This window comes from Candoia aspera, chromosome 3 (assembly GCF_035149785.1).
Source record: "Candoia aspera isolate rCanAsp1 chromosome 3, rCanAsp1.hap2, whole genome shotgun sequence".
NCBI lineage: Eukaryota > Metazoa > Chordata > Lepidosauria > Squamata > Boidae > Candoia > Candoia aspera.
The window spans coordinates 61,426,985-61,448,498 of NC_086155.1; the positions used below are offsets into that span (position 1 = coordinate 61,426,985).

At 37.1% G+C, this 21,514-nt stretch overlaps 1 protein-coding gene across 1 annotated transcript in view; it reads right to left on the reverse strand.

Annotated features, from left to right (window-relative positions):
* Positions 1-10,828, reverse strand: part of SPATA6 (spermatogenesis associated 6) — a 37,044-nt gene extending 26,216 nt beyond the window's left edge. The window contains exons 1-4 of the mRNA XM_063297900.1: positions 10,572-10,828; positions 3,132-3,269; positions 1,583-1,631; positions 51-92 (exon numbers count right to left, since the gene is read on the reverse strand). Coding sequence (XP_063153970.1) covers positions 51-92; positions 1,583-1,631; positions 3,132-3,269; positions 10,572-10,622 — 280 coding nt within the window. The 5' untranslated portion in view covers positions 10,623-10,828. The remainder of the gene's footprint in view (positions 1-50; positions 93-1,582; positions 1,632-3,131; positions 3,270-10,571) is intronic.
* Between the last annotated feature and the right edge of the window lie 10,686 nt (positions 10,829-21,514).

Here is a 21,514-nt window from a genome sequence, read left to right on the forward strand (position 1 = left end):
AGAAATTTACCTTAGAACAGTGCTGATTTATGAAGATATTGATACTATACCTGGAGGAACAGTTTGTATTAATTCAAGCACTGATGTATCAGCTAGAAAAAGGGGAAAAATATAATCAGAAATCATTTTGATAACAAATTTTAAAAACCAATCAAAATATATCTAACTTGAACAAAAACAACTTGTACAATTTTATGTTATTAGCATGGGCAACTATTGGTTTCTGGGAAAAAAAGAGAGAGATGGCACAGTTTAGCTTCTAACCATCAGGATTCCCATAAATTGGATTTACTGGCCAGAAAATGAGATTATCATGAATCAGATAATCTAAATGTCAGTTTATTGTTGCTCTTGAAGTAAAATCCTTTAGTCTTTTTTTTTTACCAGGATAGCTGTCAAGAGGAATGGTCTTTTTCTGATTGTGGTTTGTCTACCCCACATTAGGTAGAGATGAAGAAGATCCAAAGCACTTATGTCCCAGTAAGCTATGAAATAATATTGAAAGCTGCAGGTATCAGGCTAGGTTAGAAACTGGAAACACAACTGATATTTGATCTATGGAGCAGAGTCCTCTCTCTCTTTACCATGAAATAGCCCCTGCCTTGCCAAGGCTAAAGTATGAGACAATACAGAATTATAATTCGCTTCAAGGTGGAGAATGTTCAATGCTGAGTGGAGCTCAAATATTTTGGTCAGCAGGTAGATACATACCATATTCTAAGTAATAATGCCATAGCTTTTCTCAGCACTATTCAATAAGGACATGTAGCTAATTTCTCAGTTTAGCTGTTTTAAATACATAAATCTGGCAGATGTCAGGTGGTGGATGAATGCTTTTGCTTTTGAAATTTTATTTTCAACTCAAACCAGGTCTAATAATTTCTTATTTACTTTGACTGTAGTCTTGCACACCATTATTTGGAAACTTAGTGGAACTTACTTCTGAGGGAGTAGGATGCATAGCTAATTATTTAATTAGTACATCTGTATCCAGTATTTCAGTCATAATGAAACTCAAGGCAATCTACATGGAATCTGAAGGAAGTATTCTATTTTAACACTAACCAGATTCAGACCTATTTAAGTTCAAACAGGTTGGCTATTTTATATGCCTTTTGTTGAAAAACAAACTGATGAGCACTTTAAGAAATGAAAAATAAAGAACCTGAATGTGTTATAATTGACACTCTGTCTCAAATCTTCTCATTCTCTTTTCAATTATCCTTTTTGTATCCTATGATAGTTAAGAATACTGTGGAAATAGGAAGGGGCCTATAACAAACCTCTAAAAATATGAAGGCTTCAGTTATTTAAAAGTAGCAGATGTTTCTAGAATATACCGAATAATTCTACATATAGTCATCTAAAACATCAACGAGGTGTTCCAATGAAAACAAACATTTCTTTCATTTTTTTAATACCTTAATTTGAATTTCAATTATTTTAGAGAAAATTTCTAGTGTATTACATACTATGATTGAGCATCTTCTGAAATCTCCAATTGGTTTTTGATGTTGTATATTTTAAAATAATTTGTACATGGAATAAAAAGTAATCAAAAAACAAAAATCCAAAAACCTACTTTCAAAAAGTTCAACAAGATCTCCTGGGTCAACTACATCAGTATATACCTAAAATGAAAGTTTTAGAAAATGAAATGGAACAATTTTGCTGAAACAATCCTGAGGACATTGACAAACATGATCACTATAATAATTTAGAGTAGCAAGATGACAGTTCTTTCAGGGAAAAAAACAATCGAACAACATCAATAACCTCTCACTTCAACAGAATCCTTTTCCTAAGAAGCAAGTATTTTCTCTGTTGACTTCTGATCTGTTTTGGTATTGTTTTTGGCTCTTAAATTAAAAACTGTCATAAATAATAGGTGCGAGTCTCATATTTTCAACATGGAAAAAAAACCGTCCTTGTTAGAAAGTGATTATTTTATTTCACTCTAGTAAAGGACGGAACATCACTTATATTTATTCAGTCAGAGAGTTAAGAGGGCATTCACTACAAGTCTACTCAGAAGTAAGTCCTGCTAAATTCAATAATATGTACTTCCAGGCCAGTATAACCAACTGGGAATTAGTCCCAATAAACTGAGTAGGACTTAAACAGTGGAGACATGTTTAAGATTCCATAATTATGTTTGATCTTATGCAGTGTGAACCCAGAAAGCAAGGCTGGAAGGTCCATTAAGACCATGGTGCGGTTATAATGTCAGTATTTGCAATTTTGTGCCTGTGCTGAAAAAGTAACGGGATATTTTATTCACTACAGTGTCATCATCAGCTACCATCACAAAATGAAGCAGCACACTGAATCAATTAATGCACTAACATAGGAGGGCTCATGCAAGTTTGGGAATAAACATAAGTTTCTTAGAACTGATCTTCAAAATAACTCTTTTACTTTATAATGCAGTTTTGATCCAAACACAAGCACTAAGTTCTCATGTGGATGAGTTTCTCTGCTGACTCTGATGCTGAAGACATCCATTTATGTACTATAGCTACACAGATTTACCATGTTGATAATTCTTATTCAGACAAGAATGTGCTTTGCAATGTAAGGAACCACAGATCAAGACTGTCAGAAAAATACTGTTATTTAGTAAACATAAAGCATAATGCACAGAGTGTCTATAAAGCCATATCTGTAAAGATTGATATGTGTATCTTCACAGAATTTTCCTCCCGTTTTTTTTAGCAGTTCTTTCCAATAGTCCACATACTACAGTTCACTTATGCCATTCAGGGACTAAATTGTCCTATTAACCAAGTGGCTGTAAAGATGAATTGATATTTCTACAAATAGAATGTATGTAATCAGTATCCATGTTCTTCAACACAGCCAGCATTTCTTCCATATACAATACCCTCAGCTATTAAAAAACAAAAATACCTTGAAAACAAAAAAATCAAGCAAAACCTACAATACTTATATAAATATTAATACTTATATAAATATTAATACTTACATAAGCATTAATTCAAACTTAAACTAATGTGCTTAAGTCAGCTGAAAATGAAATATTACAGAAGTATGTCTAAGAATGTGGCAAACAAACTGCTGGAAGATTAATTATACTTTAAATGTTAGCCATGGTATTTTTAAATACCTACTTTTTCAAACATTAATTTCTCATCAAATATCAGAGGAAATATTGCGCTAACACATGAAGTTTTCTTATGCTGTCCAAAAATGCAGGCACTAATGTAGACATCATCTCTGGATTTCAATGCAACACCTGGACATGTTACCTGAAAGAGTAATTATTCATAATAACTATCTACAACTAATAAATGTTAATAGCATAACATTTAAAGCCACGCAGTTCACTTCATGAAATGCATAGTAAACACAGTGAGCATTAGGAAAGCAATAGTGATGACAATACAAACATCCTGGATACCTGTAAACTGACACAGTGTGATAAACCCATGTAACTACAATCCAAGCCACAGGAAATATAACTGAGCTCTTTAATAAATTGCAATTAAATGGTTTTATGCAGTCTATGGCATCATCCTTTGAGCATTCCTTGCTCAATAATAGCTACTTTAAAGTCAAAGGCAAGAGTATGGGGGAAACTGAAATCTTCTAGTATCTGGACATCTTGTAGAAGCTGATAGCTGTATTTATATTCTTAATATGTGTCTTGCTGTTTCTAGAAGTAACTCAAGGGGGCAAGTAGTTATTCATTACCAAGGATAGATTTGCTACCTAAGGTCTATGAAATGAAAATATCATTCTCCCAAAATCATTGATAATACTATTGGATGGTTTTAGATGGGAACAGCCACATCTATTAGCAGAATAACAAATTAGAAATGCTAAGAATTCTATTGGAAAATTGCTATTAAGATGTTTGGCTTAAATTTAAAAAAAGTAACTGGAAAATAAAATGAATAACCTTTGGAAACAATAAAATAATAACAAAAATTGTCACTATAGTGTTTGGAAATAATAAAAAGGCAAAGAAAGCTTTGAAAGTACTCTTGGGTTCTTCATGCAAGAACTCAGGGGTTTAAAAAAACCAAGTGCAGAATTTTTTAATAGCATAATTCTGGATAAAAAAAATTGTAAGAATATTTTACAATATTACACTTAGGAAGAGCTAAATAAGATAGTTCACATAAGTGATATACAGGTAGTCCTCATTTAGCAACCACAAGTGGGACCGGCAACTCAGTTGTTAAGTAAAGCGATTACTAAATGCTTACGATCTTACTTCAGCTTTCTTTTGCTTTACAGACCTGCAAAGGTCGTAAATGTGAGGACCAGTTTCAAAGTTACTTTTTCATCACCATCGTAACTGTGAATGGTCGCTAAATGAAAATGACCTGTACATCAAAACCAGATGTACTAGATCAGGTGTGTCCAACCCGCGGCCCTGAGTAATGAGACCCCCCAAAATCGTGAACTTTTAACATTATTTTGCAATTTTTTTCATGACTCAATCATGCAGTGCTCGAGCGTAGACTGCATAGGTAGAAACAATGGAACACTGTGCAGGGGAGGGGGCAGTGCAGTCCTAATGCCACCATTGCCTGCTACACACCTCAGCTGGTGGCGACTTGGCATTATATATAATATTTCAACCTACCTACACATGTTCTATGACGACAGGTGTTTATTATTATTATTAAGTAGACATGCACGTTTTCTCATTTAATTATTAAACTTTGCTTTGTTTATTTGCCTACCTAACAATTTACAATGGGCTTGTTGTGTTATTTCTTACAAAATATATTTATTCCTAAATAATTGATTCCAGCATGGCTTCAACGTCATTTCAACAGAAAACAGAACCCAAAAAAGAAAAGAAAAAAGAAAAATTGCAGATGAAGGAAGAGTATTCAACGAAAAATGGATAGATGAGTACTTTTTTGTCGAGACAAATACTAAGGCACTATGCTTAATTTGTAGGGGAAAAGTGTCAGTTTTCAAAGACTACAATTTGAAAAGGCATTATATGGAAAAACATGCTGCCAAATTCGAAGCGTATCAAGGAATTTGTCATAAAGCCAAATTAGTGGAACTGAAAAAAAGTCTGTCGTCTCAACAATTTTTTTTTTAAAAAGTCACAACTCAAAAGGACTCTATTATAAAAGCTAATTATTTGGTAGCAAATCTGACTGCAAAAAAATCAAAACCATTTACCGATGGTGAGTTTATTAAGCAATGTATGGAAAACGTGGCAGATATAATTTGTCCTGATAAAAAAAGCGATTTTTCTAAAATCGGTTTGTCTCACCAGACTATAGCCAGACGAATTGAAGAAACAGGAAAATCTGTCGAAAGAGGTTTGAAGAGTAAAGCTGCTAATTTCAAATGTTATGCTTTGGCAATGGAAGAAAGTCCTGATGCTACAGATACGGCTCAACTTGCCATTTTTATTAGCGGTATTGATAACGAATATAATGTCACTGAAGAAATGGCATTTTTGGTGCCATTAAAAGACACAACTAAATCTCTTGATCTGTACGAAGCAGTAAAAATAACATTAAAGCGATTTTCTTTACCATTGTCAACATATCTGGTGTATCTACTGATGGTGCCCCGCCATCAGTAGATACACCAGATATGTTGATTCTATCAAAATTGATAGAATCTACTATACTATTTTGATAGAATCTACTATACCAGATAGTAGATTCTATCAAAATTCATAGAAGACGATGCAAGTGCCGCCGGCAACTCACGTTTGATGAAGTATCACTGCATTCTACATCAAGAAAACGTATGCACGAAAGCTTTAAAAATGAATAATGTCATGCAAATTGTCATCAAAGCAGTGAATTTCATAAGGGCCAAGGGACTGAATCATCGCCAATTCCAGGAGTTCCTTAAAAGTATGGATGCTGATTATGAGGGCATAATTTACTTTTCTGAAGTACAGTGGCTAAGTCAGGGTAAAATGCTGAAAAGATTTTATGATTTGTGAAATGGAATCAAGTCGTTTATGGAATCAAAAAGAAAATTTGTGCCAGAACTTGAAGATGAAAAATGGCTCACAGATTTAGCATTTTTGATGGATTTGACCACTCATTTAAATAAGTTAAACATGTATCTTCAAGGTGAAAACCAACTTATCGCTGCAATGTTTCAAACCATAACAGCGTTTGAAATGAAACGAAGTATGGCAAGCTCAAGTTATGGAAAATAATTTTATACATTTTAATACGTTGGCTAAACACAGTCCTGTGAACAGCGAGAGACATGCAGCCTTGCTTTTCGGTTTGATACAGAAATTTGAGAACAGGTTTCAAGATTTCTGGAAAAATCATCAATATTTTGGTACATTTTTGACTCCATTGTCAGTTGACATAACTACATGACCTTCGAATTTTCAGATGGAATGCACAGAGTTGCAATCAGACAATCAACTCAAAGAAAAATTTGATCATGTCTCTCTACTGGACTTTTATAAGACCTATCTTCCCAGAGAAAAATATCCCTCGCTTCACAATTAGACCTTATTCATGACATTGCTTTTTGGCAGCACGTACTATTTTCGAGGATGAAGCACACGAAGAGTAAAATTAGAATTAAAATTTCTGACAAGCACTTGAGAACTCACTGAGAATTGCAACCACTTTCATCGAACCAGACACTGATGCGTTAGTTTCACAAAAACAAGGTCAAATATCCCACTACTTTTATGTTGCCCTTTTAAAAAAAATTTATAATAAAAATATTTTAAAAATGAAGTTTATTTATATACATTAACTATATTATATATTTTATGTGTGGCCCAAGACAATTCCTCTTCACTCAGTGTGGCCCAGGGAAGCCAAAAGGTTGGACACCCATGTACTAGATGGAAGAATTATAAAAAAGGGGTAATTTGTTATCTAAGAATGTTTGAAAATGGTATAAAATCTAAGTATCCCATAATTGTTAAATACATGTTTTAATTAAAATAGGATTGAAGTAAAGAGTTTTTGCAATACACAGCAAGGAGCTCACAAAGTTATAGGTCACATGTGAAGACAAGTTTGTATACCGCACTGAGCAAGGGTGCAAAAGAAAAAAATCCTTGAGATGCATGTGGACCACCTAACCCCCTTCTTTAGCCATAGGATGGACAAGATGAAAAAGAGTGGTCCTCTCTAGCACTGAGAAATATGGTTGAGGGATATTTAGGAGCAAAATGGTTCTCTCAAGCTATGCTGGGGCTTAGAACCCCCATTAAAACCCTGAACCCACTCCTCAAAAGCCTGGTCCCAGTTCCACTCACAACGGTTAAACATAAGTGTTGCACTGTGACACAAGCTCTGTGATGACAGAATGTCATGATGTTGAACAGAAGTATGAAACAAAAAGAGCTTGCATCACAATGCACAACACTGCTCTCATCATTTTGGTGAAAGCTGTGGATCTTGTGGATGCCTAAGTCCATCCACCTTTGGAGTCTGGTCCTCTGTGTATTATATTAAATTTGGTGTGACCCTTAAGATGAAAGAAGCTATGCAGCACTTTTTAAATCTATGATTTATTTCTTGAATAAGCCAGCTTTCTCTGTCAAACCAAACAAATCATATTATGGCTTACTTACCCATCCATCCTAGGAGAAACTATGGGTGGTTCCCCACTTTTGTAAAATAAGGGGAGCTGAGACCAGGAGACACTGTTTTTGGAACAGCTCCCACTTGAAGCTAGATTAACCCCCTCCTTAGTAGTCTTCTGGAAATGCTGAAGATGGCATATTTGGGAATTAAGTTGGGGTTATCTATCAAAGATTATTACTTAGGTTTATTGTTTGTTGCTCTGCTTGAAATTGAGTTATATTGTTTTAATATGTCATATGCTTGCATTACCATGAACATTCCAATTTCTGAAACTATGATTTACTGTTATGTGTCGCTGTTGCAAACCACTGAGAGATCTTGACAGTTATTGAGGTATACAGACTTGATAAATAAAAAACTAGAAAAATAAACACCACAATTTATGAAACAAACAATCTCTCTAATATTTGTAGATTATTTTATGTATCAGTTTAGCCTTGCTGAGCTGCTGGTGGGATGGATAGACATTATAACATAAAAAACTTTTACCAAAAAGAAAATAAGTATCCCCACTTCACAGAAGAGGAGAGAAACCAGTTATAGCACAAATTTCAGGAACAGCAGGGTTAAGTCACTGAAATTAGTATGTACTGATTTTATAATTCAAACCAGGAGCAAATATAAACGATTTGGATAGTGTTTCTCAAAGGGTGGTCTGGACCCTCTCAGGGGTCCAGAGAATCAAAATTATTTGCCAGCCTATGTTGAAAAATAATACAATATAAAAATCCCATCAAAAAATCATGACAAGCAGTAGTGGCAGTGAATGTGTCAATTTTATTTTTTGAAACAGAAAATACTGATAAATATAACCCATATAAACAAAAGCTCTTTTGGGGCCCTCCATAATTTTTTAAAGTGGGAAGGGGTCCCGAGAGGAAAAAATTTAAGAAACACTGCATTAGGAGGATAAGCCATTATCTAGGAAACATAAAAGAAGAACAATCAGGTCAAAATCAAAATTAAATAAAACAATGAACAACTTTTTAGAAAACTGCAAAGATGGAAAATGGTCAGTCAATCTGGAATGATTTTATGAGGAAACACTGCTTTTTTAGTGTTTTATTTTATATACCTGAATTGCAACAATAATCAAGAACTGATTTATAATATACACTTGTACAATTCAATGCCTTTCAAATTTACACTTGAATATTTCATGCTTGGTCCTTTTTTTTTTTCTGTGTCTTCGAGTCATTGTTGATTCCTGACAACTGCCTGGACTAGTCCCTGCAGTCTTCTTGGCAAGATTTCAGAAGTGGCTTGCCACTGACTGGCCCAAGGTCACTCAGTTGGCTTTGTGCCTAAGGCAGGACTAGAACTCACGGTCTCCCAGTTTCCAGTCGGGTGCCTTAACCACTACACCAAACTGGCTCTCTTGGTCCTTCTATGCAGTCTTAATTCTAGCTGATTACATGAAAATTATTATTTTCAGAAAACAAAATGTTTCATTTTTCATGTGTGTGCTGGTGTCTCATCAGGCAACAGCATCTATCTGATTACATCTGTCCATGGAAGCTAAACAGGATAGGCTTGGTTAGAATTTGGATTGAAACATTCAGGAAATCCAAAGGCTGTAGGAAACTGGGAAAAAAAAACCTTCCTGGATGAAGGCAATGGCACCACTTCTGTACTATGCCAAGTACATGCAGTCACCAGAAGCTGGGCTAGATTCAAAAGAGACTTTACTTACCCCTCACCCCCAAATATGGATACATTTAAGAAACAGAAATCTTTCTGATTTAGAAAGTGATAATGCACTCAGCATAGGTATGAAAATCTGATTTGATATAGTGAAGGCAAAGAATGTTACAACCTATTAAACTGAATAGTATTGTGTTTCATGTGAAGATTGAAAAACTAGATACAAGTAACTTATAGTGAAATCATAGTCCAGTGTAGGTATAATGGATTAAATGAATACAGGTGTACTGGTTAAGGCACAAGGCTAGAAACTGGGAGACCATGAGTTCTAGTCCCGCCTTAGGCACAAAGCCAGCTGGGGGGCCTCTCTCTCAGCCTAGGGAGGAAGCAATGACAAACCACTTCTGAAAAACCTTGCCAAGAAAACTGCAGGGACTTGTCCAGACAGTCTCAGAGAATTGGACACAACTGAATGGATAAAAAATCTTATAATGAAATCATAGTCTAGGGTAGATATAATGGATTAAATGAATACAGGATTTGCTGCACTATGCACTACATACAGGCTCATCTTGAAGCCCATGAAAGAGAAAAGAAATGAAGGCTTTCATACTTCTAAGAATTTGAACAGCACTGAATTTAATCAACTTGACATTCTTCAAAAGGAGGGATGTATAGTGCAATGAAGGCAAACAACTGTGTTTTAAGAATGTAACTGGCCAGGAACAAGAGAGAAATGTCCGGATATAATCTAACCATTAGTTCACCGCTGAGGAAAGGAGAGCCGATTTTCTAAATGTAGCCGGATGCTAACAGAGCTGCCAGATCTGGGCTGTAAAAATCCAGATGTTCACTGAATGGTTAGCGGTCGTCCTGATTTTTGCAGATACTCTACAGCAGCCAGGAGAATCATGAGGTTAAGAGCATCATTCGCTCTGGAAGAATCCTCAGCTGCTTAGTGCCGAGGGAGAGTGAATAAAAACAGGCGGAGGGAAAGCACTCCCGGCGGCTGCCCACTACGAAGCCGCCACCGCCTCCGCCTCCGCCGGCCTTCAGCTCAAAGCGCTGCTCTGGAAAGAGGGGTGAAGCCTCGGGTCGGCGACTCCGCAACAAGAAAAGCAACCCTCCAACCTTCCCCACATCGCCTTTGTCAGGAATCCGCCCTGAAGCTTTCTTAGCTCCACGGCCGAAAGCCGAATTCTCCCGTTTCTCGAAGCTCCCCGCAACCCCGCTCACCAGGCCCCGACACAAGATCGCCCGCAGCGATACAGCGCCCCTCTAAAGCGAGCAGGGCCCTCCAAGGCGCCTTCAGGAGCTCCGCCCCGGCCCCCCAGGCCTCCTCACCGTGCGGATGTGCAGCTCCAGAACGCAAACGAAACCCTTGCAGGGCGCCATAGGGCCCCCTTGTCTCTCAGCCGCCAGATGAGAAGGGCAGGCTGAAGAGCGAATGGGGCGGACGGGATCCTATTCCCGCCCGTCACAGGACGCGTTGCCCGTCTAGGCCCGGAGCGCGCCCGACAGACTCTGTTTCCATAGCGCCGGAACGCTAATAGGGCCCCTCCGGGTAGGAGCGAAAAGGCGTGGCTAACGTATCCACGACGGGTTTGGAGGGCAGAGAAAGCCGAAGAGGACCAAGCTGCCGTCACTTCCGGTTCCAATGGCAGGAGTTATCATCCCTATTGACCGGATAAGAATGGGAAAACTTTTCTGTTTGTATGTTTTTAATTTGCAGATGAGGGAGGAGGAGGAGGAGAATTCCCGTTTTGTTATACTGGACAGAGTGTAAATTTTTGAGATTGTCCAAAATTATAAAAGAAGATCTCCTCTGAGTTACTGTTTATGTGATTCTCCCTTAAAATAAGTGGGCTTTTTTTAGTGGTTTGGGTTGTTTAATGGTCAGCCTTCTAATTGACTAATTAACAGCAACCCACTTACAACTGATGCTTAAGACTGATGCCATTTTAAGATATTAAGTGATGGACTACTGTAGTGAATTTTACAAAATAGAAGTCAATGTTGTCAGAAGAAGACACTATTGTTAACACTTTTCCCCACCTTATCTTTTAATTATCAGAGTGGACCATAAATGTCCTCAGAGATAAACACATGGATTGCTTTCATTTAGAAAACAAACCGTGCAGAATATAGTTGAAACTAAACTAACCAGAATCTAACAGTACTGGTTGGAAATCTTACCTTTATTCCTTTAAATTCAGGCAGAATGTACTGAATTTAAACATGAAGTTGAAGTTTCAACACATGCAGGGATCATCTAATTTCCTTTTTTTTTTCCCCTAGAGCATTATAGTAGGCCTGGGGTACTGAGAAAAAACAGTTGGCATCAAGAAATAGAACTAGATCTAACAGCAATCTTAAAATGCAGACTAGATCACTGTTTTTGCCTCCCTGACGTGACTTCCTTCATTTATCTTATAGATTTGCACAGTCTTAATAGCAAGGCATGATTTCATCAACATTGCTCAGGAGAATTCTACATTGCCCATTCTCTATTTCCTGGGACCCAATCCTCTGCTACCCATTATGCCTCAATAAAATTAACTTCCTCATGAAAACTTCTTCCTGCATTAGAAAGAGTGGATATTAAGGATTTCTTTTCATTATGGTGTCCAGAAATCACCATGCCTTATGAAGGGCTTGAATGTTTTTTTAGATTTTGTTAGCTGTTTGTTGGGTGTTTCTTTCTGGCTAGTGAGTAGGGTCAACATGACAGATGGGAAACCCCTTAAACCCCTGGACCTCAAAGTTCCTGGCAGCCCATCTGAGTAGTGGTGGAGATGAAGGTAGGACTTATTTGTGGATGAGGCACCTGACCTGGTGTTTATGACCGACACCTGGGTAGGACTGGGGGGAGGGAGTCTTGGAGATGTACCTGCCCAACTTTTAGGTTTGGCATCAGCCTAGAACTCAGTGGAGGGTGTGGCTATATTCACCTGTAAGTCATTGAGCACTCTCAGAGGTGCTGTGCCAGAGGTACCTGAGTATTAGACACTTTGTTGAAGTTGGCCTTTAGGGAACAGTTAGGATTCCTATTGTACTGCCCTCCCTGCTGCACAGCATCCTCCCTGCCTGACCTGCTCGATTCCATTGCCAGGTTCACAGTGGAACATGGACTATCATCCTCAGGGATTTCAACTTGCCACCAGATGATGTTGTATCCAAACAGCTTGGGAGTTCATGGCAACTATGGACCTGTCCCAAATTATCAAAGGCCTGATATATACTAGTGGTCACACTTAAATCAGGTTCAAGGTAACTCAGTCCTTGATGGGGAGAGACAAGTCACAGGAACATCTACAGAGCCATTATGAAGAATATTCTAGCTTTCTGGCAGATAAAGTTACTCAAATCCACTCAGAATTGGATTCTGATTGGGCTAGTCCAGTGGAGGTACCTGGGGCACAGTTGTGTGGGGTAACTGAGTATGAATCTGTGACTCCTGATGAAATGGACAGGGTCCTATAAACTGTGAGCTCAACCAATTGCTTGTTAGATCCATGCCCTCCTGGGCTATTAAAGCAGCCTAAGGGGTAAAATGTGGTCCATGCAGAAGTGTCAGCTTGAGGGAGGCAGTGGTTCCTCTGACCTTAAAGGAGGTGGTGATAGACCCCCTTCTCAGAAGGCCATCACCAGACCCAATGATTCTGGACAAATTTTAATCAGTTTGGCATTGATTGTGTGTGTTGATTACGTTTGGCAGATCGGGTAGCGCTTCCTCACTTGACATTGGTGCAGAATTTAGGGGCCGTCTTGATTCAAAGTTCAAAGAGCAGTAGCAGCTATGTCCAAGAGGTCCTTTGCACCGATTTGTCTAGTGCTCCAGTTGTTCCTTTTCCTGATCAGAAGGCCCTCTAGATTATCATTCATGCCTTAATCATCTCACAAACGGGCTACATAGGGCCTTGAAAACCACTCAGAAGCTACAACTGGTCAAGAATGTGGTTGCCAATTGGCTTCCAGATGTAATTCAAGGTGCTGGTTATCACCTATAAAGCACTTCATGTCACAGGCCCTGGTTATTTTAGGGACTGCCTACTCCCTATAATTCCTGCCCATTGTATAAAATCACAGGCAGGCAGAGTTAGCCTGCCTGTTCCTTCTATTAATGTCATGTACAGTAGCAGAACTTGGGAAGTGTGCCTTTTCTGTCATGGTCCCTGCCCTCTGGAACAGCATGCCACCCCACATACACCCTGAGATCTGTATGGCTTCTACTCTGATGGTGTTCAGAAAGGCACTGAAAACCTGGCTATTCTCCCAGGCCTTGGGATAGATTAGATGCTGAGCCCTTGCAGGATTTTTTGTTTGTTCTTGTCTTTTGTCCAGATGCCTATGATCTTCATTCCTTTAACCTTGTTTTATACTTTTAAATTTACATGCCACCCAGAGACTGATGGAGTTGGTGGCCTCTAAACTGTGAAATGAAATGAAATTTCAGGTTTATGTCTGTATGTTGATAGGATTCTTTCAGTCCCAAAACAGCTGTTTTAGCTTTTACCACCTGCCCATACATCTCTCTTATACCTTTGTCTTATATTGTTTGCATAAGCTTTGTCTGATATTGTTGCATAACAATTGGCAGTGGTGGCTGCTGGGATAGCCCTCATCAAATACCTGAATGGAGATAGAAGAAGGGTAAGACCTATTCCCTATTTTCCTGAGTGTTGTTATGTAATAGCAGACTTAAATAACATGAAGACAGATTGCAATTGAATTTTAAGAAAAACAGTTACAAGCGAAGTGGTGGACTTTCCTTAATTGAATGTGTTCAAACAAGCTGGATAACAATCTAAGATATTTTTCATAACATTTCCTTCTCCAATTCCCTTCCTATAACTTCAGTGTATTATGCCGACTCCTGTATTCTGGAATGTCAGAAAACAGGTCTGGACTTTTGCACGACATCCTTTCAGGAATTTGAAGAGTTCTAATGAAAGAGTTCTAGTTCCTGATAATTTTTGATGTCCTTCTCTGAACCTGTTCTAACCTGTCTGAATCCTTAAAGTGTGGTGCCTGGTATATACATATTACTCAAACTATGGTCTGAACAATGCAGATTAAAGTGGAGTGATTATATCCTGTGATTTAGAAGGTGTACTTTTGTTGATACATCCTGACATCACATGTGTCTTTTTTACAGCCAAATCACACTAGTGTACTGAGTCATATACAGTCTATGATCAAGTACTATTCTCATATCTTTTTCCCAAGTATTAGTATTAAGTCGAGTCTTGTGTATTAGTTTATGTTCAGTGATACTTACTTAAGTACTGATAGCTCACTACATCCAATGTAATGACATATTTTAAAAAATGTGAATATCTATTTTAATTAGATGCCATGGCAGAGAGAAACAGTATTTCAATTTGTTAACCCACATCTTTATTATTTGTACTTTAGTTTGATTCTATCTAACTCCTAATGCCTTCCAGTGAAAGTAAAAATCTGCAAGGCTTGATGGACAATTTGTCTTATGTGGAATGGCATTTCATTTGTTCATCCCTGATTAATTAATTACCAGATTAATAGTACATTTCACAGTAACCAAATAACAGTTTGTACAAATGTGTTTAGTCAAAAGAAGAAGCCAAAAATGTGAAAATGCAACAACCCCCAGAGAGGCAGAATGTTATTAAAAAAGAGAGATTGTAACTGGTGTGAGTGTTCTTTGTTTTCCAAGGACTGGACACACCACAGCATTGCAAATCTGTACACAATGCTTTATTGCAGCACACACCTTCCCCAACAACAGGCTTTTACTTTGGGTCAGCTCCACCCTTCTAGGACTTGCAAGTTGCTGTTCCCATGTAAATATGGTGTTTCCTGGAAGATTGGAATGGGGTGGCTTCCCCATAAAAAGATAGAACTTCTGAGAAAAATATCAAAAATACACAAGACAAATACCAAAGCTTTTTTTTTTTTTTTCATTTAATGGATAATTTAGAGCTTGCTGATATATAGAGATATAAAAATGGTGACTCAAAAGAATATACTTACTTTTCTGAAAGACGTAGATTTTTTTCAAGAATAGATATGATTTGGATCTCTAAGACTTTGGGTATTAATGTTCATAAAGCAGAGACACTAACAAAGACTTTCTCAGACCACAATCAAGTGACTTTAACTTTTAAAAGGAAAAATGGCTTTTAGATGGAAATTGAATGAGATGTTGTTACGGAAGGTAGTGGAGGATTGCAAAAAGAAGTTAAAAGATTTTTTAAAGAATAATCTTAATAAAGGCATAGAAGTAAGAATGGTTTGGGATGCAAACAAAGCTTTTGTAAGAGGATATTTTATACAGTGTAACAGTGAATTTAAAAAGAAATGGCAAGAGAAAATACAAGTGATTATGGATGAGATTTTAAAAAAGGAAGAAGAACTTTAAAAATCCCAGGGAGGACAAGTATTACCCACCAAATTAAGCTTCTACAGAGGCAACTATCTATGTTAACAGTGAGAGAGATGGAAATAAAGATGGATTATGCAAAACAAAGAAATTTTGAATTTGCAAACAAACCAGGGAAATGATTGGCATATAAGCTGCAAAAAGAAAAAGAAAAGAAAGTGCTATTGAAGTTACAAGAACGAAATATTGTAGTAACAGATAATACAAATATGCAAAATGTGTTTCATCAGTATTATTCTACTTTATATAAAGGTCAAGAAATTTCCTCAGAAAAAGTGGATGAATATTTATATACACAGAATTTACCAAAGATTACAGAGAATCAGAGACAAATTTTGAATGGACCTATAACAATAAGGGAAGTGTGTGAAGCTATTAACCAGATAAAAACAGGAAAGGCACCTGGTGCAGATAGTCTGATGGTCTTTACTATAAAAGTTTTGAGGACGAGCTTTTACAACCTTTACAACAAATGATGAATATTATTTTACAGAATGGAAAGATTCCTGATAGCTGGAAAGAGACTAATATTGTATAGCATTAATACCTAAAAAGGCCCAGGATCTGACTTTAACAAGAAATTCTCGACCAATATCTTTATTGAATAATGACTATAAATTGTTTACCACAATTTTGGCTGAAAGGTTTAAAATAATTTTACAGGACTTCAGTCATGAAGATCAATTGGGCTTTTACTTAAAAGATAATTATGAGATAATATTAGAAATGTTTTGGATATTCTGGAGTATTTGGAGCAACACAGTGAAAAACAAGCTGCATTGACCTTCCTAGATGCAGAGAAGGTCTTTGACATTTTGAACTAGATTTTCTTGTTTAGATTTCTGGAACATAAGGACCTTGGAGATAGTTTTATTAAATGGGAAAGATCGATCTATACTTCACAGAAAGCACAAATAATTGTTAATGGAGAACCAACAAAACCTTGTGAGATTCAAGAAGATTACCTGAGGGTTTTGGAAAGAATCACAAATTGTATTTTTACATAATCTTTTTATTTTAACATATAAGGTAAAACCTGTTCATGCCTTGGAATATACTAACAACTCTTTGATCATATAGAAGTGATACCCATTTAGCCTTTCATAGCTCTACATTATATTATATATTCATTACATATTTTAGTTGAAGAGATGGTAGGACCTATATTATATATATAATAATTTTCTATATAATAATTATTGTACAATATATTGTACAATATATTGTACAATACAATATACTATTATATTGTAAACTTCTGAGAGTCCCTCCGGTCGGAGGAGATGGGCGGTGACAAATTTGATAAATAAATAAATAAATAACTTTTTTGATGAGTGATGTATGGAAGTATTTTAATTTTTAGCAAAGTCAAGCTACCGTGATTTCTGATAATACAGTTGACTGATACTGTAAAATATCAATACCATAAACATAGAACAAAGGAATGAAGATAATCACATATTCTGAAATACATTAATGAAAGATATTGTTTCATGAGTGCCTTGGTTTTATGTCAGGTACATAGTAGTACAATATAATGGGGAAGGTGGGGAACGAAAAGAACATGTTCAGTATTTTGTTCATCCCTTATACTGTATATATAAGGGCTTTTTAAAGTTATCTGAAGATACATGTGGAACAGAAACTAAAAGCTAGCAGAAGATTGATTATAATATGACATTTTCTGTAATATTGTTGTGGTTACTCATAAGGGAGCCTCATATGTTGAAATAATGACACCTCAGAAAGCTCAGTCACTGTAGTCCACCTTCTATTTTGCATGTTGGTTTCCTAACTTTTATCACTTAGGAGTGTATAGCAATGAGTAATTTCCTTGTCAAACTACTAAAGAAAAAATGTCATTTTATGATAATGCAGCTTGCCCATAAAAATTGACTATAGAAATCTATTATGTAATGATCGATGATCTATGACAGGAGGGAGTCCTGTTCTGCAATGACTAAATCAGAAGTGTGCAAAGTGAGGATCCAAAGCAGCAAGTGGCCATCCAAATGTTTATTGATTTGTACTTTTTCATAGGAAATAAAGGAGAATGAATGTGGAATAATTATATTGACTATACTTATTTAATTAATTCAGGCCAGTGTACTCATATTTGAACCTAAATTCAAGGAAATCATGATTTTTTGTCTCTGTTCTGATCCAAATAACTGATTTGTTATGCACCCAGCTTGCTTTTCAGAGTTGGTCCTCAATATGCTTATAAAGGCCTTATTTAATCCTTAACTTGAAAAATGTATGCATGCCTCTTACATTAAATTAATTTTGGTTTGACTTTTCAATATCTTCATACAAAAAATATGTTTAGTGTCTGTAGAAAAGTTGGATGTTTGTATTAAGAAGACTTGGAAGTCTCAGAGTAAGGATAAATAGTTGAATGAAGGTGTCAACACAATGTGTATCTGCTGTACAAAAGCCAACAAGATGTTAGGGATAATAAGAAATGATATTGAAAATAGAGATGCCAATATCATAATGTCCTTATATAAATCAACGATGTGACTGCATTTGGAGTATTGTGCACAGTTCTGGTTGCTGCACCTCAAAAAGGATAGGGTGGAGTTAGAGAAGGTTCAGAGGAGGGCAACTAAGATGACCGGGAGGCTGGAGCAGCTTCACTATGAGGTAAGGTGGTAACATTTGGGGCTTTTTAGTCTAGAAAGGAGACAAATGAGAGGTGTCATGATTGAAGTACAAAAGTATGCCTGGTGTGGATAAAGTGGACGAGGAGAAACTATTTTCCTCTTCCCAAAATACCAGGACCAGAGGTCACCAATGAAATTGAATCCTGGAATAATGAGGACAGACAAAAGGATTTTTTTTTTTTTACACAACATGTAATTCAATTTTGGAATTCAGCACCACAAGATGTGGTGCTGGCTTCCAGCTCAGCTGGCTTCCAGAAAGGGTTGGACAAATTCATGGAAATTGTGAAGATCAATGGATATTAACCTTGATGGGAATGTGACTGCCTCTGAAGGCCATCTGCTGGGAGACTAGTGACTAGTCACTGTGAGGAGAGACTGCTGGACTAGGTGGGCCAGGAATCCAATCCAACAGGGCGCTGCTCATGTTCTTATGTTCTTAAGACTCTAGGCAGATTATAGCAGTGTGCACCATCATGGAAACATACAACTCTCTTCTGCAAGTTTCTTGACAAAGAGGGTTTGACTGTGCCTGTCAAGGATAGTGGGGCAATTGGTCCCTCTGCAACTTTGTGGTCCCTCAGCTACTTTGCCACAAAACTCCTTTCCAATCTGTCATAAGAGTATATAGCAATTACTGCATGCAAAAAAAGTAAATGGAACATTCAAGAAAACCATTAAGACATTGGTTAACTTTGTTCTAAATCTCTGGTAACTCCAGTCCTTAGGAATAGCATATTTCCTGTTCTGTGCTGTTTGGTCCTGTAAGAGGTCCTGTTATAAGAGGTCCTATTAGATTATATACAGTTTTTGTCCTATTTTGTAAGCACCCAGAGTGGTGACAGATTGGGAGTGGGGAGGTGCTATATATTTAATAAATAAGAGAGGATTGACATCCTAGATTATGGTATATTTAGAACTACAGTTTGAAATGTATAGATGTACTGCATATAGTGCTAACATCTTAATAATAATAGTAATAGTAATAATACAGAAGCTGTGACCCAAATCTAGGGATAGATGGTTGTGTTGCTTCAGTTATAGCACACAGAGAAATTTTGTTTGTGACATCTAGATATTATCATGTTACATACATGGCTTTTCTGGCAACTTATGTAGAAACTATTATCCATCAAAGTTATACCACAATAAATCAGTCCATCTTTATGGCAGGGAAACCTCATATTTGAGCTTCCTGACAAGTATGCAGGGTTTCCTTTCAGAAAAATAAAGCTGCTTCAGTGTGTTTCTCAGCAGATTTTTGAAAAGGCTAGTGAAGAAGTACATAACTTGGGATGTACTTCAGTATGAAAAAGGTAAATTATGTTTTGAGTTGGAAATACTCTGGAAATGGACGTTGAGGTAAATCATGAAGAAATGTAATTAACGTTAACCAAATTGGGCAGAGTAAAGTTTATGTGATAAATATGAGCTGTGGAGCTAGGAGATCTCATCTGTATCTTGACTCAGAAAAGATATCATAGGTAGGATTACCATACCCTGATGTTTCCCTGGACATGTCCTACTTTCATGTCCTTAAAACTCCATTTTGTTGTGATTTTTAAATGTACAAAAAATCTGGGATTCTGTTAACTCTTTTATTGGTGCCTGCCTTAGTCCATTCTGCCTATGTGGACTCACCTTATAAAAAAACTATGGAAGACAATCTCCATGTTAGGAATGAAATTTCAGAGCCTTCTGTATGCCAAAGTTGCTGTGGGCAACCTGCTATTTCCAGTATGGCTGACATTGGAAAACTATTTCTTTCCAATCTCACTTGACTGAAAAATTATGGATGGTTTTGTGAGAATTATAACATTATCATAATTATGAGGCATCCCAACATACAATGATCTTAACCCTCAAGGCCCTCCTAAACAGCTTCGTTTTAACAGCTTTCTGAAATACTGGAAAAGAGGGTAACACCCAGGTCGCCAGGGGCAGATTATTCTAGAGACTTTTTGCCACAACTGAAAAACACTGATTTCTACCTCTACCCAGTAAGTAAGCCCTGGATGTAAGTGTCCAGTTGCTAAGCCACATATAGGTCAAAACCAGCATTTTGCATTATACCTGGATGCCTATCAGTAACCAATGTAGAGATAGCAACACTGGTGTTACGTGCAAGTAGTAGCTTTCATCCACCAATAAATGGGCTGCTGCAGTTGGTAGTTGATAGTCTTTAGAGGTAGTCCCACGTAGACTACACTTCAGTAATCTATACAAGAGCTGACAAGGGTGTGAGTTACTGTTGTCAGGACTTCTTTATCCAAGAAGGGCAGCTACTGATGTACAAGCCAAAACTGGGCAAAACTATCCCCCCCTGCCCCACTACCAATGGCCTCCATGTGCTTATCTAGTATTAACCATGAGTTTAGAAGGGCAAATGATACCCCATCCAGAATCATCACTAGAGCAAACAGAGTGCCAGAAGGTTTCTGGATGAAAGCAATTTAGTCTTAAAAACTGATTTTAACATGAACTATCAACTGACTCATATTAATGAAAATCTTGATTCCTTTCCTAAAAGTAGAGTAATAGCGGAGTGTAACTTGCAAGCGACTACATTCCATTACTTGGAAGCGATATAGGTGAAGGCCCTCTTGTTAAACTAGTTTGCAATGACAAAACAACCAGTCAGTATCTCCAGCTTAAATGAGAGCCAGTTTGGTGTAGTGGTTAAGACACCAGCCTAGAAACCAGGAGACTGCGAGTTCTAGTCCTACCTTAGGCATGAAATTGTCGGGGTGACCATGGGCTAGTTGCTCTCTCTCAGCCCTGGGAAGGAGGCAATGGCAAACCACTTCTGAAAAAACTTGCCAAGAAAACTGCAGGGACTAGTCCAGGCAGTCACCAGGAGTCAAATACTGACTCAAAGGCACCCTCCCCACCCCCAAAATCTCCAGCTTAAATATTATTTATGATATATTTTAATCTTACCCTATGCTTATAGGCAAGATGTCTTAAGCTTATTCCAAGATAAATCAAGAATGGTAATGCTACTACACACCCCATCAGAAGTGAGGCTGCCTTGCACTGAAAAAAATAGATGAATGTACTTTTGTTTTAAATTGTAATGTCTAGTTGATTATTGTTACTATTTAGTAACACAGTCTTTCTTTATATAACGATTTTTCTTTCCTGCAGATTTTCTGCCTAAGCAAAATTTCGCCTAAAAATGATTCTTTTACTCATGT